Raw genomic sequence first — 25,623 nt, 5'->3', positions numbered from 1 at the left:
TTGCTTTTAAATGGAGTCCAATTCAAAAAGAGTTCATAAAAAATACTCAAATCAAGGGCAGATTTTAGAAAGCTGTCTTACCTCATTGCTTTTAATAGCAGTAAGGCATATATATTTTGAAATCAAGAGTGTGATCTGTGTGCCTACACATAATATCTCCACTAACAATAATCAAACCCTGCCCATGCCCACTGCTCTAGGCTCCAGGTACAATTGTTTTTTATTGCAAAGGACTGGTAACTGATATACCTCTTTTCTCAATTATGGGGAAAAGAGGTGCTATCTCATAAAATTCTGAAGTAACTGTAATGCCAACAACCTCATGACTCAGGATAGTACCTAAAAAATTTAGAAGATGTGGCAGAAAGATAACCTCTACAACTGAAATAGGATTAAGTTTAGGTACTAAACTCTCGTTTAGTTTAGGTACTAAATTAATGCTTAAAAGACCACCTCCAGTTAAAAACGATTTGCTGCAGTACTCACCTGTAGTTTAGACTGAAGAGCCAGGTAAACACGAAGAACTTCTACACTGCTACGGATGCGAACTGATGCTCTCTCTGGCTCAAAGTTTGGGTTGATCAAATCATTGAAGGGTTCATTTGTAACATCATTTCCCAGTAAAGAGTAGTAGAAGAAAAACTCAGGCTGTCTTTCTGGAAGTTTCATGGTACATGGAATTAACTAAACATTTCAGGAAAAAGAAAACAGTATTACTTTCTAAACCACTAAACATTCTTAGTGTATCTATTGCATTCCAAAAATATTTGCTAAAATGTTGATTTTTTAATTTGATGTCTTAACCCTCAAATAAAATTTCTGAATTTCTGCCAAATTGCTACCAAATTACTGTTTTAAAAAAGGGTCGTCTTAGAAAAACAGAGTCTAAAAGACTTTATAGATTTATGTCGTTTTAAAGTTTTCATTGCATTCAATTGGTCCATGAATATGTGAAAGTTCTACTTAGAAGAAAGAGATTAAGTATTTCAAACTGAGCTTTCCTTATTTTCACATATTTTATTTCATCTTATACTTCCTCAGCCATCAGAGGCTCTATGTTATGAATGAGAAAAGGTTTGTAAAAAAATTTAATCCAGGCTATTTAATATATAACATCTTAGTGGAGGTCTCCAATAAAGTTTTTAGCTATTCTGTCAAAATTTAGAGGCCTATGAATTAACACCAAAAAAATACCTTTTGTACTATGAGTGTTACTTTTCAGAGTCACTAGCTTCATGGCCACATATGACCAAGAGATGGGATTCCTGTCCTACAAAATACAAAATATTTTCTAACAGACCTTTAATGTTCACTAGCATATTGTTAAACAATAAGCTATAAACATTCAATATGTTCATCAATAGGGGATGGCTTAAATATAATTATCATACAGCATAGCTGCTAAATAATAACATACTAACTTGAAAGTTATCTAAGACAGTGGTCCCCAACCATTTTGGCACCAGGGACTGGTTTCATGGAAGACAATTTTTCCATAAACAGGAGGGAATAGAGGGAATAGTTACAAGAGGAAAGTTCTACCTCAGATCATTAGGCATTAGATTCTCATAAGCAGCACGCAACCTAGATCCCTTGCATGTGTAGTTCACAATAAGGTTCGTGCTCCTATTAAAATCTAATGCCACCACTGATCTGACAGGAGGCAGAGCTCAGGCCGTAATGTTCACTTGCCCACTGCTCACCTCCTGCTATATAGCCCGGTTCCTAACAGGCCACAAACCTGTACCAGTCCACAGCCTGAGGGTTGAGGATCCCTCTCTAAGATATACTGTTGGTTTAAAAAAATTACAGGATAGTTTGTATAGTTTGTGAAAATAAAAATACTAATCACTTAGATTACAACAGCACAGTACCAGTCACACAATAAATGTAAGCTATTTTAATCCTACTTTAAAATGTATTCATGTTTAAGTGAGGAGATTTTAATCATGTGGACTTACACACATTGAGAGGAGCACCTATGCACTTATAATTGTTACAGTCACAAATTCTGGAGTCAGATCCCAAACCCCAACTCTAGTTCCATCAGTAACTTACTGTGAAATTTTAGAAAAATTACTTAATCACTGTGTATCCACTTGTTTCAGGGTTGGAAGGCTTAAAAGAGATACATAGTTGCTGCTACAACAATGCCTAGCACACAGTTAGCTGTTGTTATGTGAGAATGGAAAATCCTGGGGAAGAACATACTATCCGTTACAGTGATTATTCTGGAGGAGTTTAGAGAAGATTTTCATTTTCTTTTACTTTCTTTCATAATCATAAAGCAACAAAAATACTAAGAAATAAAGACCCTTAAATATTTCACAGTATATTTAATTCTAAATTATTCCCATTATGGGAAGAAATTATTTAAAAATTCTTTATTATCCTGATATTTAGAGACTGTATTTTTTTCCTACTCTTAACTTTCAATATTTAAGAAGGAAGCAAGATTGTCACTAGCCAGTGTTTCTGCTCCAAACTCAATCCTCCATTCTATTAAAACTTTATAGTAACATGTGCTAAGTCCCTGACTTGCATCTGAAAAGGTTTGTAAATTTGTTTATTGCTAGATGCTTTCTCACATTGCCTTTGACTAAGTTGAGAGGAAAAAACTAAACAGCTAGTTTCATCCCAAACATAAACAATACAATCATTAAGCAGCAACACCCCACCACCCATACTCTCCTGCTCCCAGTCCCTGGAATCACAAATCTGCTTGAAGGAACTTTTGCCTATTGTAGATGATTCATATAAATGAAACCACACAGTATGTGGCCTTTTGTGTCTGGCTTCTTTCACTTAGCATGTTTCCAACATTCCTTTATGTTGTGGCATGTATCAGTACTTAATTCCTCTTTTTTTTTTTTTTTTTTTTCTATAAAGATGGAGATCTTGCTATGTTGCCCCGGCTGGTCTTGGACTGCTGGGACTTAAGGGATCCTCTTGCCTCAGGCTCCTGAGGAGCTGAGATTACAGCTGTGTGCCACACCACCCACAGGCAGTACTTTGATAGCTAAATTGTAATTAATTGTGTACATATACCAAAGTTTGTTTATCCATTCATCTATTGATGGGTATCTGGGTAGTTTTCACCTTTTGGCTATCGTGTATAGTATTGCTATAAACACTCACATACGAATTTTTATTTGAACACCTGTTTCCAATACTTTTGTGTATATACCTAGGAGTAGTATTGCTGATCATGTCGTAATTCTGTTTAACATTCTGAGGAATCTATCTGGCTTACTTTTTTATAGATAGTAAACAGTTTGCCAGACATCAACTTGTGTGTGTTTTTTCTTTTAAACGAAACTGAAATAGTAATTTGTCCCAGGAATTCACCTGTATTACCAAGAACTGTATTATACTGGTTTTTAAAAGTTATGGACTCAATAGGTCAATTACCCACAGGAAACTTTACCATACAAATGTACTTTCTCACAAACAACATGGTAGGCAACTTACTAATATTACCTCATTCCTCATGTACAACTGAAAAGATGGTAAATATCACCACTGTATAACTATAAAATCAAGCCTCAAAAAGGTTATGTAACTTGCCTACGTTGAAGGAGCTAGAAAATAGAATGAGATTACAACTCAAATCTATTTTATTCCAAACTCATTAAGAGGCAAGAGAGCATTATATGGGACCAAGAGAATATTAAAAATGACCACATGGTCAGAAATACTTGGGCCATTAACTAGCCGTAAGATCTTCCTAAGACTTGGTTTCCTTATCTCTAAAGTGAAAATGATCAACTCTAAGATTGTGGTAGGATTAAATGCAAAACATGCAGAGTGGGTGGCACAATGTCTATTATACAAAGCATTACACAGTAAGTAATCAATAAATATGAACAATTAAGCCTCCCTAAGGAGGATAAAATTGTTAAAACAGTGATTTAAAATTCAGCTGGGCATGGTGGCTCACGCCTGTAATCCCAGCACTTCTAGGAGGCCAAGGCAGGAGGATGACCTGCGGTCAGGAGTTTGAGACCAAACTGGCGAACATGGTGAAACCCCATCTCTACCAAAAATATAAAAACTGGCCACGCATGATGGCAGGCGCCTGTAATCCCAGCTACTCAGGAGGGTGAGGCAGGAGAAATCTCTTGAACTGGGAAAGCAGAGGTTGCAGTGAGCTGAGATTGCACCATTGCACTCCAGCCTGGGCGACAAGAGCAAGACTCCATCTCAAAAAAATAAAAATAAAAAATAAAAAGCTTAGAAAATATGGTAACAACACAGTAAAAATACAGTACATTCCTAATTATCTGACATGTGGACAAGAGTGTTCTGATGTGGTTAATAAATAAAAAGCCAACAGATATCTGTCTTTCCTTGCAACTAGAGTGGTATATTAAACTATAACAAATCCAGAAGCAGGGCTTTAAGAGAAGAAAAATACGGAAACTGATATAAACGCAAAAGTACGTATGTATCAACAAGGAAATTCACAGTACCAAATTAGGAGAGAAAGAGTAAATACTCAAAGAACACCAAGTTCTTTATATAGTGGGCAAGAATTCAGTGTGACAAAGTAAACACATTTCCTGATAAAAATCTTTACCTGATTACCTTGCAAGTAAAATAAAAATGTGGCCACTAATTGCATATTTCATTTGTGAATGTGGATTACATGGATATTCTGTTCCTCTAAGAAAGTAAATAAGGCTGGGCATGGTGGCTCACACCTGTAATCCCAGCATCTTGTGACGCTGAGGTAAGAGGATCATTTGAGGCCAGGATTTCGAGACCAGCCTCAGCAGCATAGTGAAACCCTGTCTCTACAAAAAACTTAAAAATTAGCTGGGTGTGGTGGCACATGCCTGTAATCCCAGCTACTCAGGAGGCTGAGGCAGAAGGATCAATTGACTCTCGGAGCTTGAGGCTACAGTGAGCTATGATCATGCCAAGGCACTCCAGCCTGGGCAACAAAGAAAGACCTGTCTCTTAGGTGAAAAAAGGGGGAGGGGAATTATCTGATAAAAATTGTACAGTTATAAGCCATATCATCTATTTTTGTAAGTATTAATTCATTTCAGCTACTACAGAACAACATAATGTCAAGAAAAGTAGACCTGTAAAACCAAGTTGATGGCAGAGGAGGGAAAAAAAAAGGAAGTGGACTTGAGAAGGACAGTGGAATAACAGCTAGTTTTGTGTTGAGCTGCTGTTGGGAGGAGAGCAATCTACCATGAGCCCTGAGCATCCCTACACATTCTTGCAGAGTATGACAAGACTGCAAGGCCCAGACCACTCTTTTACTCAGCACATTTCCCAGGGTTGTTTAAGCAGCTTGAGAGATAAGGTAATGTGTCTTCCTGGACAAAGACCAGGCCTGCTTACTGCTTACAATAAAAGTGGCAGGTTCCCCAAATTCTGTTTCCTCAGCTGTGATAAAACCCACTATATGCAGAGCAACCACCTGGGCCCCTCTGTGTAGTCCCCATGGGACTTGGGGTAAGGGCAACTGAAGGAAATATACCAATATTCATGTTCTTGCTGTGCTAAGGGTAATAAATTCCTTCGTTTCTGATCGAAGAACCTGTGTCTTCTGCTAGCATCCATGATAGTAACAGCTTAATTTGTTAGTTTATAAACAAGGTAAAATAGAACCCAAAACTGTATATGCATTAAGTATTACTGGCAGAAAGTATTCCTGACATTTTAAGTTTCTCCAAAAAGTAAATTATTCACAAATTTAAAAATCCTTTCATGTCAGTCCTTACAATGCCACACAGTACAATGGAAAACAATGTTAACTGATGGTCACTCTCCTAAATCCTGAAGATTTATTCTCTTACAATCAAGATCATCAAAATCTATTCTTTTTTCTAAATTAAAAAGTTTTCTTTCTACTATGAAAGAAAACATGTTTTGTACTCATTTTTCAAAAGTAAAAAAAAAGTCTACTTGCAAGTCTTTTTAATAGCTGAAAGCTAAAATGTTTTACATAATGTTTTCAAACTATTCATAAGTCACCAATCTCACGGAAAGTCTCACCTGTTCCAACTGGGTGGCAAACGCTATGGTCACTGACATAATGAAGGAGTCAGTACAATATTCTGCTGGTCCAATCTGATGGTAGCCTCCCTCTTCATTCAGCACAGCCACAATGTCCCTGGGGTCAAGTCCAGCCAGGATGGCAGGTACTTTACAGAGAAAAATATGATTAAACTACATTGCAGTTTGTTATAAACCATTATAAGACTTTTAAAACTGATATTTTTTAATTTGTTTGGTAATTTTCATGAATACAGTTAATATCTAGTAAGGTTTCCTTTACTCTCTTACATACTCTCTTACATACTCACCAAAGAAACCTTACTTAACCAGCATATTCTTTCTGTATATAAAATTCTGAAGTAACCCTTTAAAACCTTAAGGTAATAAACCACAAAGAAAAGGCATCTAACATAGGTTTTATAGTGAATCTAAACTGGAAAGTGAATAAACTATATTTGGCTAAGAAGAAAAGGGTAGCTGAACAGGGAATGGGGGAGTAAAAAAAAGAGTGTTCTAGACAGAAGGGACAGTATGTACAAAAACACAGAAGCAAGCAAGAGAAAGCATGTGTGAGAAAACTGACACAGGCATAGGGTGCCAAATTACAGAGTGAGAACTGACATACAGAGGGAGGTGGGGCTGGAAAAGCAGAAGCCATATCATACATTCTTTCTGTATGCTATCCAGACACATTTTTGGATAGTTTTCTAAGAATAAGAGAAAATCATGAAACAAGTTTTGAGAAGAAAACTGACACAATCAAATAGGCTTTAGCATGAGGAGACTGAAGAGGGACAGCGTTTTTCAAACTGATTTAAAAAACAAAAAATATACACAACTAAAATAATTGATAATATCCAATGTTGAGAAGAATGCAGGAAAGTGAGTGCTCTCAATGTTGGCAGGTATACACTAGAATAACTTATTAGAGGGTGATGTATCAGGGCCTATCAAAATTTTACACGTGCATACCCTATAAAAAAGCAATCCTTCTTCTAGGAGTTAATCTTAAAGAGTTGTGCTCACAGTAGCAGTGGCTGAAAACAGCATAATGATTAACAGCACAGATATCTAAGTCACATAGACCAAGGTTCCAATCTCAGTTCTGTCCTTCACTTGTTGCATAGGGAAACTATACCCATCTCTTTTAGTCTCCATTTTTTTTTTCTAGAAAGCTTTTATAGAGTTGTTGAAAGATCAAATTAAATAATGAAAGCAAAGCATTTAGCACAGCCTCTGACCCATTAAGCACTTTAATAAAGGTAGCCATTACATAGTAAGGCCGACAGAGCTTAGAAGTTAAAATAACTATGTCATGTTCTCACTGACAGAGAAGGGTGTTACAAATAGGGTGAAGGTGAAAACTAGAATAAATCTTGTGGTATTGGAATGGAATTGAAGGTGTCAATCTGAATTGGTAATATATATACTGAGGCGTCAATCTATATACATACATATAGAAGAGCATCAATTCTGATATTGAATCTGAATTCAATATATATAGAACAGCATCAATTCAGATATCTCATATATATACATACATATATATACACATATATATGGTGTTTTTTGTTTTTGTTTTTTTATTGAGACAGAGTCTTGCTCTGTCACCCAGGCTGAAGTGGATCTCGGCTAACTGCAACCTCTGCCCCGCCGGGGTTCAAGCAATTCTGCCGCCTCAGCCTCCTGAGTAGCTGGGATTACAGGCTTGTGCCATAAAGCCAGGCTAATTTTTTGTATTTTTAGTATAAAAGGGGTTTCACCATGTTGGCCAGGCCAGTCTCGACCTCCTGTCCTCAAGTGATCCACCTGCCTCAGCCTCCCAAAGTGCTGGAACAGGCGTGAACCACCGCACCTGGCCCTGTTCAATGTATATTGATAAACATAAGCAAAATGGTGTACATGTGCTATGGTTTCAACGTGTCCCCTCCAAAACTCAGGTGTTGAAACTTAATGGCCAATGTGATGATATTACGAGATAAGGTCTTAAACAGGTGATTAGGCCATGAGAGCTCCTCCCGAATGAATGAGATCAGGCGCCCTTATAAAAGGGCTTGGTGGAGAGAGTTCCTCTCTTGCTCTTCAGCCTTCCAATATGTGAGGATGCAGGACAAAGTCCCTCACCAGATGCCAGTGCCTTGATTTTGAACTTCCCAGTCTCCAGCACTGTGAGAAATAAATTTCTGTTCTTTATAAATTACTCAGTCTGTAGTATTCTATCATAGCAGCACAAAATAGGTAAGATCATATGTATATATACAAATGTGTGTATGTATTTATATGTGTGTGTACACATATATGCACAAATTCCCTCGCTTTGTCTACTGAAAGGGCCTGGGAGCAGTGACACCTTGATATCAGCTAACATACCTAGCACCTAGATCTTGGCTTCTAAAAATCATTCTTTACTAAAAGGAAGCAGGGCTCCTTAGAGAAATGGCTGAATCCAGAACTGACACAGGGTAAGCACAAGATGAGCTTGGAACATCTTGCTGTGCCTGAAAATATTTGTTGATAAGTTCAAGGAATCATGGAGACATTCAATAGCAAACAAAAGCAACTTGAAAGGGCTGCCCAAATCCGGGAAAAATATTCAAGGGTAGTTAAATATTATAAAACACTAAACAAAAAGAGAAAACTGTAAATTCAGACTGATACAAATAAATGAATTGAAGGTCTAATAAGAAATTGAATATATTCAAAATTTCACAATTCTGCCCCACAAAAGTTATTAATTACAAAGGAAAAAAGAACAAGTTTACAGTTGAGAACACTAACACACAACACTTTAATCAAGTCATCAAACTTATCATCAGTAATAGGACAAATCAAAATTGTGCACCACCTGATAAGATGCAATGGGAAGAACGTGGCATCTCTTCGGTGATATTCCTGCCAAAGATGCATAAGCTAAATCTAAAATCAGACAAACTCAAGTCATGAAACAATCTACAAATTAACTGGCCAGCAATTTTCAAAATTTTAAGGTCATGGAAAGATCAAGGAACTTTTTCAGAATACACAGATACAACAATTCAATATAAACATCTAATTCTAAACTAAATCCTTTACCTATAACAGAAATTATTGGGAAAAGACAATTGGTAAAACAAAACTCAAATGAAATTAGGTGGTAATAATGTATCAATGTTTCATTAATGTAATAAGGTTACATGTGTTCATATACTGATGTAAATTTCCCAGTTCTGATGGATATACCATGATTATGAAGGAGAATGCTCTAATAAATACTCCAAATATTCAGGTGCATTAGGTAGTAAATTCCTCTCAAATAGTCCAGGGAAAAATATTCTTCTCCACAACATACTTCCAACTTTTGGGGAAGACAGATTATTTCACAACAGAAAACAAATTCTTAAAAATATTTTTTCACTGAGGGAAAAAATAAGGCTCTAGAATCTGACTTTCAAGTTCATATCCTGATTTCACTGCTTATGATATATGCCATTTTGGCAAACACATTGCTGAAGTTTAATTTAACCATCTATTGGGTTCATGGTGCCTAGAGGTCATCCAAAAGAAGATGTCCAGGAGGCAAGTGATATTTGGGTCCAAAGGCCTAAGTGGGGGGTCTTTGGCACAGAAGAGTATGATTGATGTTTGGTAAATAAATAAGATTGCATTGGAAGAGTGTATACAGAATGAGAAGAGATTTCTTTAACATATAAAGGTTGGGAAGAGGATGAAAAGGCTAAAAGGAAGTTAAGAAGTACTGGTAAGAGAAGAAACTGAGGAAAAGTTATTGTTAAAATATTGAATTATAATTGTCTTCTCAATTCAAAAGGTAATTCTCAACTCAGAATTAAACTTTTAGGACAAGACTCTTTATAAATTCACTGAACTAAGAATATATGTGCCAATACAAAGAGCGCTATTAACGTTATTTTCCAGATAAGTCTAGGACATTGCATGCAACATAACTGAAGCACAGAATGCCAATTGTATGATTTCAATTTCACTACTCGTTTCTCTCACTTCCAGAAGACACCTTCTTCCTTCTTCCTCTACAGAAAAAGTTTACACACGAGATGGAATCACAAGATATTAGAGTAGGAAAGAACTTTAGAGACTATCTCATTCAATTCCATCATTTTAACAAAAAGAAAATAGGGACTGTAAAACACTGAAGAAGAAATAATGCAGTCTGGCACACAGAGCTTAGAAATCTTCACTTAGCCCTAATAGCAAATAAACAGCTGGACGAACTAAAAATTAACAACTCTCCATAGATCTGTCGGAGAAGTGAAGTCTCAGGAAAACTGCTGCTCCCCAAAACTAAGGAAACAGACAGGGAGCTACAGAAAACCACAATTTTGGAACAGAAAGAGCCAATGCAGGAAGTAGGAAAACCTGAACTGGGAGGAATTGCTACTAGCTTGGTGTGAACCAGCCTGAGAGATAAAAACTCCAGGGGGACCCAGTCACAAGGGAGCCCCACACTTTTGTGACTTTTACCTCCAGGAGCTCTACCAGGTCCTCACAGTGAATATCAGAGAAAAGTTCCCTCATTCTTCTGGCATAGGGAAGAGAAAAGGCAATTCTGCTTTTGTTAACAAGGCCTGCCCTCGGGAGAAACTATTTGCCAGAGCCTAACCTGTTGAGGTTCTATCAGAGCTTAACTGACCTGGGAGAAGAGAAATACCCAACTCCAGCTGCCTCTGGTCTTCCATGCAAGGGAAGGGAATACACAACTCCAGCCCCTCCAGACACTCTGCCCCATCTAAGGGGAGAAAAAACTGAGAAGCAATGGTGAAGTTCAGACCCCAGGGGCACAGGCTCAGTAAAAGACTGAGACTAACCATAAGTCTATAGAATGCTTCTCCTTCCCCACTCCTGACCACTACATTACTAAGGTCTATTTATAGCAGTTCCTTTTGCCCCATACATCATGTCTGGCTTGCAACAAAAAATTGCAAGGCATACTAAAAGGAAAAAAAAAACAGAAAGAAAAAACACAGTTTTGAAGAGATGAAACAAGCATATGGCAGGAATGTTGGAATCATCAAAACAGAAAAAATTTTTTAAACTATGATTAACATGCCTTATAAGGATTTAACGAAAAAAGTAGACAGCATACAAGAGCAGAGAGAAAATGGGAGCAGAAAGATGGTAAAATGTAAGAAAGAATAAAAAAGAAATGCTAGAGACAAAAAAATACTATAACAGAAATGAATGACTATGAGAATTGGTTAATTAGTAGATGGGACACAGGCTGAGAAAAGAATCTCTTAGCTTGATATGACAATAGGAAGGGGTTCCAAAACTGGAACGTCAAGAGAAAAAAGACTGGGGGGGAGGTCGGGGCGGGGGGAACGCAGAACAGAACAGAACATCTCAGAACTGTGAGATAACTAAAAACGGGGTAATAAACACAGACTGGAAATACCAGAAGAAAAAAGAGAGAAAGGAACAGAAGAAATATTTGAAGCTATAATTACTGAGAATTTCCCCCAATTAATGACACACCAAACCACAGATTCAGGAAGCTCAGAGAACACTGAGCAGGATCAATGCCAAAACAAAACTTGCTGCTAGGCATCCCATATAAAAACATCAGAAAATCAAAGCTACAGAGAAAATATTGAAAGAAGTCAAACAGGAAAAAAAAATCTTACTTCTAGGAGACCAAAGATAAGAATTACATCCAATTTCTCAGAAGCCATGCAAGCAAGAAGGGTAGAGTGAAGTATTTACAATGGTGAGAGGAAAAAAAAAAAAAAAAAACCACCACCCTAGAATTCTGTGCCCAGTTAAATTATCCTTCAAAAGTGAAGGAGAAATAAAAACTCTCAAATAAAAATTGAGGGCATTCGTTGCCAGTAGACCTGTGTGTAAGAAATATTAAAAAGCTCTTCACAGACAAGAAAAATGGCATGAGTAAGAAGCTCAGATCTACACAAAGAAATGAACATCATCAGAGAATAAATGAAAGTAAAATAAAAACTTTTGTTTTTTATTCTTAATTGATCTAACAGATAAAAGGTTCTTCAATTATGTGTGTGTGTGTGTGTGCTGACGTATAACTGAAATGAAAGCAATGATACAAGGGACAAGAAGGAGGGATTAGTAATATTTTATTTTAAAATACCTAAAACAACCTGTGAAGCAGAATAGTGTTATTTGAAGCTGGACCTTCAAAGTAAAAGCAGTATACTGTTATTTGAAATTTGTAAATGTATACTGCAAACTCTAGGGCAACCACTAAAAAAGTAAAAAAAGAACAAAAACAAAAAAGTATAACTGATATGCAAGAAAGAGAAAATAAAATTAAAACCACAAATGTGGGAAAAGAGTAACAGACAAAAACAGGACTAAGGAACAAGAGAAACAAATACAAAACACTAATAAATAAGGTTATTCACACAACATATCAATAATCACCTTGAACATCAATAGTTTAAATGCACCAGTTAAAAAACAGATTGTCAGAGTGGATCAAAAAACAAGATCCAACTATATGTTATCTACAAGAAACTCACTTTAAATATAAAAACAAATATAGATTAAAAGCTATACTAATCAAAAGAAAATGGTAGGAGTTATATCAATTTCAGATAGAACAGACTTCAGACCAAACAAAGTTAACAGGGAAAGAGGAATATTTCATGATCATAAAAGAGTCAATTCTCCAAAGAGACAAAATAATTTTTAATGTGAATGCACCTAACAGAGTATCAAAATACATGCAGCAAAAACTAACAGAACTGCAAGGAGAAACAGTTGAATCCAACTTGCAGACTTTAACACACACTATCAAAAATGGACAGATCCAGCAGGCAGAAAATAATTGACATAGTTGAACTCAACATTATCAATCAACTGGATGCAATGGATATCTATAGACCACTTCAAACAACAGCAGCAGAATACATATTCTTCTCAAGCTTACATAGAAAGTTCACCAAGACAGAGCAATTCTGGGCCATAAAACACACATGAACAAATTTAAGAATAGTAATCGTGTCTGCTATCAGCTACATAAACTAGAAATCAGTAACAGAGATAGCTGGAAAATCCCAAAATACTTGGAGATTAAACATACTTCTAAACAAAACATGGGTTAAAAAAAAAAATCTCAAGATAAATTTAAAATATCTTGAACTAAATGAAAATGAAAACACAACAAAAATTGTGAGACACAATTTTTATTTGAGAGTTTTTATTTCTCCTTCACTTTTGAAGGATAATTTCGCTGGGCACAGAAATTGTGACATGTAATGAAAGCAGTGCTTAGAGGAAGATTTACAGCATTAAATGCATACGTTTGTTAGAAGAGAAGATCTAAAATCAAACATCTAAGCTTCCACTTTAGGAAACCAGAAAAAGAAGAGCAAATTAGGTCCAAGTAAGCAGAAGATAATAATAAAAATTAGAGCAAATCAATGAAACTGAAGACAGGAAATCAATAGAGAAAAATTAACAAAATCAAAAGCTGGTTCTCTGAAAAGATAAATAAAATCAATAAGCCTCTAGCCAGCTCAATAAGAAAAAAAAGAAAAGAAAAGAAAAGAAAGGATACAAATTACCAATATCAGAAATGAAAGATGGGATCACTACAGTGCCTATGGGTATTAAAATAATAATAAAGGAATACTACGAAGATGTCTAGGCCCACAAATTTGATAATCTAGATGAAATAGACCAATTCCTTGAAAGAAACAATATGCCAAAACTCATACAAGAGTAAATAGACAATCTGAATAGGCCTATATCTATTAAGGAAATTGAGTCAATAATCAGTAACCTTCCCAAACAGAAAGCACTAGGTCTAGAAATCACTGATGAATTCCACCAAACATTTAAGGAAGAAATTATACCAATTCTCTATAATCTCTTTCAGAAGATAGAAACATAGAGAATACTTCCTAACTCATTCTATGAGGCCAGCATCATCCTAATACCAAAATCAAAGACATTACAATAAAGAAAACAAAAAATACAGACCAACATCTCTCATGAACACAAATGCAAAAATCTTCAACAAAATATTAGTAAATCAAATCCATCAGTGTATAAAAAGAATTATAGGCCAGGCATGGTGGCTCACACCTGTAATTCCAGCACTTTGGGAGGCTGGGGTGGGAGGATCACTTGAGCCCAGGAGTTCGAGACCAGTCTTGGCAACATAGGGAGATTCCATCTTTACAAAAGGTTTTTAGAAAGAAAAATATACACCATGATCAAGTGGGATTTATCCCAGGTATGCAAGACTGATTCAACATTCGAAAATCAATTAATGTAATCCATCACATCAACAGCCTAATGAAGAAAAACAAAATCACACAATCTTATCAATAGATGCAGAAAAAGTATTTGACAAAATCCATTATCTATTAATGATAAAAACTCTCAATAAACCAGAATTAGAAGGAAACTTCCTCAATTAATAAAGAATATTTAAAAACCTGCAGCTAACATTATACTTAATGGTGAAAAACCTGAAGCATTCAAGATCAGGTACAAGACAAGGATGTCCCCTCTCACCACACCTTTTCAACATCATACTTAGAGCCTTACTAATACAAAAGAAAAGGAAAAGTATACAGATTAGGAAAGAAAAAATATAATTGTCTTTGTTCACAGAGGACATGATTACATAAAAAAGTCTGTGGAAAGAATCGACGACGACGAAACGAATTTAAAAAAAAAAAAAAGGCCAGGTGTGGTGGCTTATACCTGTAATCCCAGGACTTTGGGAGGCTGAGGCAGGCAGATCACCTGAGGTCAGTAGTTTGAGACTGGCCTGGCCAATGTAGTGAAACCCTCTCTCTACTAAAATACAAAAATTAGCTGGGCATGGTGGCATACACCTGTAGTCCCAGCTACCTAGGAAGCTGAGGCAGGAGAATCGCTTGAACCCGGGAGACAGGGATACGGTAAGCCAAGATCACACCACTGCACTCCAGCCTGGGTGACAGAGTGAGACCCTGTCTCAAAAAACAAAACAAGCAAAACACACACACACACACACACACGAGATTATAGCAAGGTTACAAGATACAAATACACAAGTCAACAGTTTTCTTATATGCCAGCAATGAACAAATAAAATTTACATAAACACCCCCAAAAATAAAGAACTCAGATATAAATCTAACAAAATATATAAGATCTATATGAAGAAAACTATAAAACTTTGATAAAAGAAATCAAAGAACTAAATAAATGGAGTGCATGTTCACAGACAGGAAGACTCAATATTGTCAAGATGTCAGTTCTTCCCAACTTGATCTACAGATTCAACACAATCCCAATAAAAATCCCAGCAAATTATTTTGTAGATACTGACAAACTAATTCTTAAGTTTATATGGAGAAGCAAAAGAATCAGAACAGCCAATTCAATACTGAAGACAAAGAATAGAGTCAGAGGACTGGCACTGACTTCAAGTCCTACTTGAAGCTACAGTAATCAAGACAGTGTTGCATTGACAAACAAATAGACAAACAGATCAATGGAACATAATAAAGAGACCAGAAATAGACTCACATAAGTAAAGTCAACTGATCTTTGACAAAGGAGAAAGACAATGCAACGGAGCAAAGAAAGTCTTTTCAACAAATGGTGCTGGAACAACTGGACATCTACATGCAAAAAGTGAATCTAGACACAGACCTTACGACCTTTCCAAAAATTAACTTAGAAAGGATTACAGACCTAAATGTGAACTGCAAAACTATAAAAGTCCTAGAAGATAACAAAAGAGAAACCTAGATGGCCTTGGGTGGTGGCAATGATTTTTCAGATACAACTACAAAGGCACAATCCATGAATGCAACAACTCAAGCTGGACTTCATTAAAATTTAAAACTTCTGCTCTGGGAAAGACAATGTCAACAGAATGAGAAGTTAAGCCACATACTGGGAAAACATATATGTAAAATTCCTATCTGATAAAGAACTATTATCCAAAATATACAAAGAACTCTTACAATTCAACAAGAAAATGAACAACCCAATTTAAAAATGGGCCAAAGACCTGAGCAGATACCTCAGAGAAGATATACACATAGTAGGTAAGCATATGCAAACATGCTCAACATCCTATGTCATTGAGGAACTGCAAATTAAAACGAGATACTATGACATACCTAGTAGAATGGCCAAAATTCAAAACACTAACACCACTAAATTCTGGTAAGAATATGGAGCAACTGAAATTCTCACTCATTGCTGGTGGGAATGCCAAATAGCACAGCCACTTTGGAAAGTAGTGTGGATATTTCTTACAGAACTAAACGTACTCTTACCACATGATCCAATGACTGAAATCCTGGAAATTTACCCAAACGAACTGAAAACTTCTGTTCACATAAGAACCTGCACACAGATGTTTACAGCAGTTTACAGTAGCTTTATTTATAATTGCCAAAAGTTAGAAGCGACCAATACGTCCCTTAGGAGCTGAGTGAAAAAATAAACTGTGATACATCCAGACAATTGACTATTACTCAGCACTCAAAAGAAATGGGCTATCAAGCCATGCAAAGACATGAAGTAACCTTACATGCACTTACGACTAAGGGAAAGAAACCAACCTGGAAAAGGCTATATACGAATTATTCCAACGATATGACATTCGGGAAAAGGCAAAACTATGGAGACAGTAAAAAAGATCAATAGTTGCCAAGGGGGCTGGGAGGAGGGAGGAATGAATAGGAGGAGCACAGATGATTTTTAGGGTAGTGAAACTACTCTGTATGATACTACAATAGTGGATACTACAAGTCATTTACATTTGTCAAAAGCCATAGAATGTACAACACCAAGAGAGAAACTCAATGTAAAACTATGGACCCTGGGTGACACTGATATGAATGATATATGTTCATGCACTGTAGCATCACCACTCTGGTGCGGCATGTTGAGAGCAAGCAGGCTGCAAATACGTGGGGACAGGGAGTATATAGGAGAACTCTCATTTCTCTCTGCTTAATTTTACTGTGAAACTAAAACTGCTCTAAAAAATAAAGTGTATTAATTAAAAAAGAAAAAATATAAAGGTTTTGTTAAACTACAGTTAATAAATACATTTTGGGCTTTACTGTACTCATCCTAGGAAGAAAATTGTCCTAAGTAGCAAACTTTTAAAACTATACAACATTGTGCTTTGTTCTATTACATAACAAATAAAGAAAAAAATGTCCTAAGATTTGTAAACAAGAGCTAAGAGCAACAAGTGCTGCATGTATAACAATGTTCCAACACTTGTCTGATGAACAGTTTATACCCTGCATATATCTCCCTATAACACTCCCCCTTCCTAAAGCTCTAGTCCAAAGATGCAACTTCTCAGAGAATGTTTTTAGAGATGATGCACAAACCTTTTCCATCTCGAGGGGGAGCCCCCTTTGCTTTAAAGCTATCCACTGGTGCCTTTGTATCGGTTTCCAAAGCAATACTTATCTGTATCTCAGACTTGAATTTGGTGTATTTATTACTCAGCAACTGGTACCATTTTGGTGCCTAGAGAATAACAAAATAACAAAACACCTACTAGTTAATAAGGGAAAAAAAATATTGGGAAATGCTATACGGTTCTAAATAAATTTCTTGTAGATTTTCAGTACTTTATCCTCTATAAACAATTTTTTTTCACATTTTTCTCAAAACAAATTAATCCTCCTTAGGAAGCCATCAACTGAATTTTCCTCTGGAAAAACTATGTAGAAGTTTAAATTGTTTTCTTTGCTTGTCTTCTATGCTTCAAGAGGTAAAATATTAAAAGGAAGAAAGCATAATATATTTCTTTCTACCTTTCACCTTATATCCCCAATGTCACTCCATCCCTTAAGCAACACAAAAAACTACCAGTTTTCTAATTCCTGAACCTCTATCTTCTCATATTTTAAAAGTATACCTTTTCTTTCTGCCATAGACCTGCTTCGTTCTGCTTATATCAATAAGCAAAGGAAAATCTTGGATGGATGGTTCATGCCTGTAATCCTAACACTTTGGAAGGCCGAGGTGGGCACATCACTTGAGTCCAGGAGTTCAAGACCAGCCTGGGCAACATGGCGAAATCCCGTCCATCTCTAGTAAAAATACGAAAAATTAGCCAGGCATGGTGGTGCACACCTGGGAGGCTGAGATGGGAGGATTGCTTGAGCGTGATAAATTGAAGCTGCAATGAGCCATGATCACACCACTGCACTCCAGCCTGAGCAACAGGAGTGAGACCCTATTGCAAAAAAAATAAATAAATAAGAAAAAGAAAAAAGAAAATCTTATTAGTGTTAATAAAAAGCATTAACAAAATACTAAAGTCAAGGCCTGATGCAAGAGTGGTGGATTATGAACCAGATACTTGACTGATATTGAAACAAAACGCTTCTTACAGAATAAAGCATCCTAAATTATTTTATAATCCCCACTAGGCCAACCTCAGAAATTCTAGTACTCAAGACCACCTGAAAAATATCATGCCTACATATATTATTAGTGCAGGAATCACTGGTCAGTGGGAACACCATCTCAATACTTGGAAACAGCATTTTTTACTCTGATAATTTGTTATATAAAGATATAGTAGATGGTGCTTATATTGTCTTTGTTATATAAAGACATTAATAAATGGTGCCTATACTGCTATTTTACATTCAAGTCATGTTTGATAAGTAAAACAGAATTAAGTAGGCCATAGGTTTAAATAAAAATCAACAACGTAATTTTTTAAAGATAAAAATGCATAATACAGTTTGTTGATGTATTTCTTATGATAAATATGTTATAATTTTGAATATAAGCCTGAAAGAAAGATTTCCAGCTACTCAGAGAATTGATGACTTTTTCTGTTACATAACTCAGAAAAATAAGTCTGGATTTTTTTCTGTTTATATTTATTTACGGAGAAACAATTTATTTTGAACTTCAAATATTGTACCATCCATTTCAAATATTTATGCTGACAAACAGGAGAGAATAAGCAATACAGTATTTGGTTTAAATAACTGAGCCATTTCTCCCTAACTTTGATTACAAATACATTGACAAATTGTCCTAAAGGACAAGGTGACAAGGAATGCCGAGAGTATTTAAAGGCGTGACCTCATCCCTCAGATACCCTCCTAAGAGGATCTACCTTCTCTGCAACTAAACTGACTGCAGAAGTGTCTTCTAGACACTTGCACGTTACATGAGAGAAGGTGGTTAAGAGAAACATCAAGAGCCCAATCAAGGCCCAGGGTCTAAAACTAAAGAACGAAAAACCTTTTCAGGATAAGATTTAGGGGCAGAGAGGTAACGAGTACCAAGGATGGGAGGAAAACAAGTCCTCTTTTAAAGCATTTTAAAATTGCAGTTACTTTTAAATTATTACAACCTTGGGCTAGGCTGACTGATCATATGCAAATATCATTGCTATCAGCAGCAAAAACATTAGTAAGAGATAAATTTTTCTTCACAGAATACCAATTTAAGATTCAAATCAAGAAAGGAGTTTTAAATAAAAAGAAGATATTATTTTAATTTTTTAGCTTTTTTTCCCCCTTAAGAAAATTATGTCCCAAGACAAGCAGAAACATTGCAAGGGAGGTTTCTAAAGGCAGTCACATACGAAAAGAGCAGAAGAGACTCAAAGCCCTAAGCAGCGGCCGAGCGCAGTGGCTCACACCTGGAATCCCAGCACTTTGGGAGGCCCAGGCAGGCAGATAATGAGGTCAGGAATTTGAAACCATCCTGGCTAACATGGTGAAACCCCATCTCTACTAAAAATAAAAAAAAAAAATTAAAAAAAATTAGCCGGGCATGGTGGCAGGCACCTGTAGTCCCAGCAACTCGGGAGGCTAAGGCGGAAGTATGGCGTGAACCCAGGACTCGGAGCTTGCAGTGAGCTGAGATAGCGCCACTACACTCCAGCCTGGGCGACAGAGCAAGACTCCATCTCAAAAAAAAAAAAAAAAAAAAAAAAGCCCTAAACAGCACCATGTTAAATAATAAAAGTCACTATCACAGGAATCAGGACGATTCTGAGTTCCTTTTCTTGGGAGTAGTGGGGCAGAGAGAGAGGTACTGGTTAGATAACATCAAGTGTGTTTCAATAAGTTCACTTGCTCTGACTGCTATGCAAGGAGCAGGAAGCAGGGAGGCTATTATGATAGCCAAGGTAAGAAACAATAGCAGCTGAGTCTGGAGTGGCAGCAGTGAAAAGCAGAATAGCAGAGAGATCAGGAGGGAAAAAACCCAACTGAAATAGGTGGTTATGGGGGAAGGAAAAGGAAAAGTGTCAAGGAAGGCTTCTGTATTTCTAACTTGTACAACTGAAAGGGGAGTGGCGACAATTCACTGAAGCAGGGAACATTGGAAGAGGATTAACTACCTTTAAAAAGAAAGCTCAGGGGCTAGGCATGTTAAGCTTCTGATAATAGCAACTTGGATACAAGTGAATTCAGAGACTTTTTTTTGAGAAAGACAGTTCTTGACCAAGGAAATGATTAAAATGTTGAGATTTTCTAAATCTAATTCATAAACTAAAACATAAGAACTGCCATATTGACTGGGTGCAGTGGCTCACGCCTGTAATCCCAGCATTTTGGGAGGCTGAGGCAGGCAGATCACCTGAGGTGAGGAGTTTGAAACCAGCCTGGCCAACATGGCAAAACTCCATCACTAAAAAGACAAAAATTAGCCAGGTGTGGTGATGAGCGCTGTAATCCCAGCTACTCAGGAGGCTGAGACAGGGATAACTGCTTGAACTTGGGAAGTGGAGGTTGCAGTGAGCCAAGACTGTGCTACTGCACTCCAGCCTGGGTAACAGAGACTCCATCTCAAAAAAAAAAAAAAAAAAACAGAACTGCCATATCGGCTCAAGCCTATGATTGATCAGGTCTAGTATTTCATGTCCTTTTCATCAACCTGTTATCTACTGAAAATAATCAACTGTCTAACATAATCATTAGCAAAACATCAAAAGGGCAATACCTGCTTTGTTTCTTGGGCGGTTCTTAAATCCAGAACGATGTAACCTATGGTTTCCTTGGCTGAAGTTATAGGATCCAAGGCAAAACACTGGAGTTTGATAGGAGTACGTTGCAGCCTATAACAAAACATGTGATAAATAAAATGGTTTTTGCTTAATAAACTTTCTATTAGCCTTGAAAATATTACCTATTATCAAGATACTTATAATTTTGTTGGATAAAACTGTATCTATCTTATATTGTCTAAAAAACTCTTCAACAGGCAAGAACTAGGCCAGGTGCAATGGCTCACACCTGTAATCCCAGCACTTTGGGAGGCCGAGGCAGGCAGATCGCAAGGTCAGGAAATCAAGACCATCCTGACCAACATGGTGAAACCCCATCTCTACTAAAATACAAAAAAAAAAAAAAAAATTAGCTGGGTGTGGTGCCACGCGCCTGTAATCCCAGCTACTCAGGAGGCTGAGGCAGGGGAATCACGTGAACCTGGGAGGCGGAGGTTGCAGTGAGCCCAGATCACGCCACTGCACTCCAGCATGGGTGACAGAGCAAGACTCCAAAATAAAAAAAAAAATAAAAAAAATAAAGAGGCAAGAACTATTAATTATATCTACTAACCTCTACACCAACTAAATATTACACAAAACATGTCAACATATTTTACATTCTTTCATCTAAGAAGCCATCATGTAGGTCAATGTTTCTCAAGCTTCTGTAACGTGTAAAACTTTCTGAAAGTAAAAAATTATCATGAATTTTCAGGACCTGTTTTATTTTTCTTATACTGTAACATACATAAAATTAGAAATACATGCTTGTAGCTCTTTTGTAGCTAAAAAAACAAACAGGAATATAAAATAAATTAAAATTTAAATTAATAATTTAACACAAGACAATATTCTCAAAGAATGATATTGGCTTGTTTAGCATGGGCTCTGTTTTAGTTGGGAACCCCTAAACTGGCTCATGCATTAAGCTGAATAGATTTTGCCACTGCTTTTATCGAGTGGAATTATTATAGAAGTGCACTTAGCACAAACTCATCACTTATAAATTCAATTTATCTGTATTTTCTCAGCCTACAACAATCAGAGGGTACTAACCTGGCACTAACAAAATGGAAGCCCTAACAGCTCATAGCAGGATTCCATTACAGACACCACTAAAAGGAAATCCAACATTGACATTCTCTAAAGATGCAATAATTCTTCAAATAAATCCATGGACTACTCTAGCAATAGAGGCAAATTGAGTTTTCCTTGCTTTCCTTTAACTTTCCGTTTTGATTTAATTTAGTACTGAGAACAAGCAAGTATTAAAGTGACAACATGTTTCCCAGAAGAAAATAATTTTTAATCCTTTAATAAATAACAGTATTGCTTTTATTGTTGTTGCTTGCTTCCAGTCACAGAGTTCACAAAAAATATATACTATAACTTTAAGTCTATTTTATATACTAATAAAGTGGTTTTGTTTAAAATCAAACATAAATTAATTAGAAAGAAACCTTGATAGAATTACTTTCATAGCTTTTCACTGAATACCCCTCTAAACATCCTTGGCAAGCCAGGTAAATATACAATAAGTAAATTAATAGAATTAATGAATTCCAATCATATTTAGTACTGAGTAGGTATCATCAAGGTATTTCTAAAATATCTACTGTCTCACACATTAGGAAAAAAAACCCCAAACAGCTCAGTGTTAAGTGTAGTGTAAAAGTTTAGGCTTCGGAGCTGGATTGGCTAGGCTCTACCACTACTAATCTAACAGACTCAAAGCCAGTTACTAATACTTAACCTATCAGGCCTCAGTTTCCTCATCTATAATACGGGGGAAATAAAAATACCAGCTTCATAGTGTTGTTCTGATGTTTAACTGTTTTTGTTGTAAAGCACTTTAAAAATTTCCTGTCACATTAAAAAAACACTCAGTAACTGTAATTATTACTATAACATAATGAGAGATACAAAATTTATAGGTTTAACATTCCTGATTTGAAATGCTCCAAATTCTAAAACTTTGAGTGCTGACGTAATACCACAAATGGAAAATTCCACACACAAGCATTTAACACATACTTCATTTTATGAAAAATTTATTTAAAACATTATGTAAAACTACCTTTGACTATGTGTATAATATAAAACACAAATAAATTTCATGTTTAGACTTGGGTCCCATCCCCGAGGTATTTGATTATGCAGATATTTCAAAAATCTGAAACACTTCTGGTCGCAAGTATTAAATACTCAACCCGCATTTATTTATAACAGCCTGAAAAACAAGAAACCAATAAAGAAGCTACTTTAAAATGAAAATGATAATCACCTGTGCTGATGAAGTGCCTTCCTGTCAATTTCCCAGGCTAACTCAGTAGCAAATTCTGGCTGGTCAGTGTGGTCCACGGGATCAGTAGCCAACTGTTCTCCATCAAACTTTGCTTCTACTACAAGCATATGCTTTGGACGTTTGGGGAAATGGCGACCTGGAGAAACAGAATATGCAGATTAATCAAAAGTGTACAAAAATCAAACAGGATCATTTAGCATGTGTTTTCTTGTTTGGTTGGTTTTTTTTTTTTTTTTTTTGAGACGGAGTCTTACTCTGTTGCCCAGGATGGAGTGCAGTGGTGCAATCTCAGCTTACTGCAACCTCCGCCTCCCAGGTTCGTGCGATTCTCCTACCTCAGCCTCCCGAGTAGCTTGGATTACAGGCACACGCCACCAAACCCAGCTAATTTTTGTATTTTTAGTAGAGACAGGGTTTTGCCACGTTGGACCTCCTGACTTCAGGTGATCTACCCGCCTTGGCCTCCCAAAGTGCTGGGATTACAGGCATGAGCCACCACGCCCAGCCTAGCATGTGTTTTTTAAAACTAGTATCTGTTAAGTGTGGTTGAAACGCATTCCATAAGCTACCTCACTAATGCAGGCTCACATATATACCCACCTTCATAATTCATAAGAAACATGAATCAAATGGAAAGCTATAATTTACAAATATGTGCTTCTCAAACATTAGTGTGCACATGAATCACTTAGGGACCCTGTTAAAATGTAGATTCTGACTCAGTAGATTTAGAGTGGGCCTAAGATTCCACATTTCTAACAAGATCCAAGGTGATGTGAATGCTGCTGTCCTTGGTTCACACTTTGAGTAGGAATGATCTCAACAACATCTGGAATTAAAGACTTAATGTGATTACATGAATTTTAGATATTACTATAGCAGTACTTAATAGAGAACAGTCATCTGAAGAGCTGGGAAATAAATTAGTAAAAACAAACTTGTCTGCATCTTAATTTTTCTGTTAACTCAGTTAAGAATACTTTCCTGGTGAAATCCTGTCTCTACTAAAAATGCAAAAAATTAGCCGGGCATGGTGGCAAGCACCTGTAGTCCCAGCTACTCGGGAGGCAGAGGCAGGAGAATAGCATGAACGCTGGCGGCAGAGATCACAGTGAGCCGAGATCGTGTCACTGCACTACAGCCTGGGCAACAGAGCAATACTACGTCTCAAAAAAAAAAAAATACTTTCCAAATTAGCTAAAGAAAAATAGCCACATGGATTCCTTCATTCTATTCTCAAGGACAACACTGTATACTATCAAGCAATATTCAAATATTCTATCTACACATCACTTTTCATTTGTACTGCTAAACCCCATTTCATCAACGTTTACTGAAGACATATGCAGAGTCAGGTATTATATCAGATGGTGGAGTGCAAAATGAGTAAAATAGAGTACTTGCTCTAAAAAACCTGAGGGAGTCTAGTTAAGAGAAACAACCAAAAAAACTGAAAACAGGAAGCTAAAGAACATCAACGAAGAAACACTAAGAATCTTGCCTTGAGTCAACTAGTCCTCCTGTTTATAAATCTGGTAAGGTGGATCCTAGTGAGGGGAATTTTATCCACTGATTAATAAAGAAATCCCTGCTGCTACTCACTCTGGCGCAAGCTACTTGTGGGGGAAGTGTAGGAATTAAGCTGTTAAAAAGACCTTGACTGCTAACCTTGTGAGTTTAAGCCTGAGGCTCTCACTGAAACTGTATTGGGAGTATTAACACACATCACACAGCTCTCCCAACTAGCATTAACAGAGGCCCCTCTCAGGACCTCATTTCTGCTGCTCCAAAAGATACCCAGCTTCCCCAAATGAAATGTCATATATGTCAAAGAACCTATATTTTCCATATTATTAGAACCAACAGCTTCCAACAAGCTTGAGAACAGAGGATGTGAAGTGGAACAAACAGGTGCCTGCCTCGCAGCGGACAATGACACAGAGAGAATAGAAACCGTCTTCTTCCTCCTTGGAATCTAGTACATAGCCCAAATTTTGTTCATGGTAAAAGCTTAACCATTTTCTTTTGAATAAAGGGCATTTCTAAAAGTGTAGTCAAGAAATTGCAAGTAACTCTTAAGGGCTATAGTCCCGAGTCCTCCACCAAGCCGAAGAGCTGGGAATACATGAGGGGAAATGAGACTGAAAAGGTAGGCAAGAGGTCTACCACAAAGGGCTATGTATGCCATTCTGAGAAATACAGACATAACCCTTTATGACACTGAAGGACTTTAAGAAAATCAGATTTGCATTTCAGAAAGATTATCCCCAGTGAGTAATGGAGGAAGTCTAGATGTTTCTGGAAAGGAAGAAAA

General features: G+C 36.6%; 1 protein-coding gene across 3 annotated transcripts in view; it reads right to left on the bottom strand.

Annotated features, from left to right (window-relative positions):
- CEP120 (centrosomal protein 120) overlaps positions 1-25,623 on the bottom strand; it is a 76,848-nt gene that overhangs the window by 48,555 nt on the left and 2,670 nt on the right. For 2 of the 3 annotated variants that reach the window (XM_008014258.3, XM_008014257.3), the window contains exons 3-7: positions 23,289-23,445; positions 20,959-21,073; positions 17,364-17,505; positions 6,016-6,164; positions 487-684 (exon numbers count right to left, since the gene is read on the bottom strand). In XM_008014258.3, coding sequence (XP_008012449.1) covers positions 487-684; positions 6,016-6,164; positions 17,364-17,505; positions 20,959-21,073; positions 23,289-23,445 — 761 coding nt within the window. Of the gene's footprint in view, positions 1-486; positions 685-6,015; positions 6,165-8,863; positions 8,935-17,363; positions 17,506-20,958; positions 21,074-23,288; positions 23,446-25,623 lie in introns of those variants that run through there. The other variant, XM_038008590.2, reaches the window with a different exon arrangement.

This window comes from Chlorocebus sabaeus, chromosome 23 (assembly GCF_047675955.1).
Source record: "Chlorocebus sabaeus isolate Y175 chromosome 23, mChlSab1.0.hap1, whole genome shotgun sequence".
NCBI lineage: Eukaryota > Metazoa > Chordata > Mammalia > Primates > Cercopithecidae > Chlorocebus > Chlorocebus sabaeus.
Note: the sequence above shows the minus strand (reverse complement) of the source record. Positions and strands in the feature narration are given on the sequence as shown.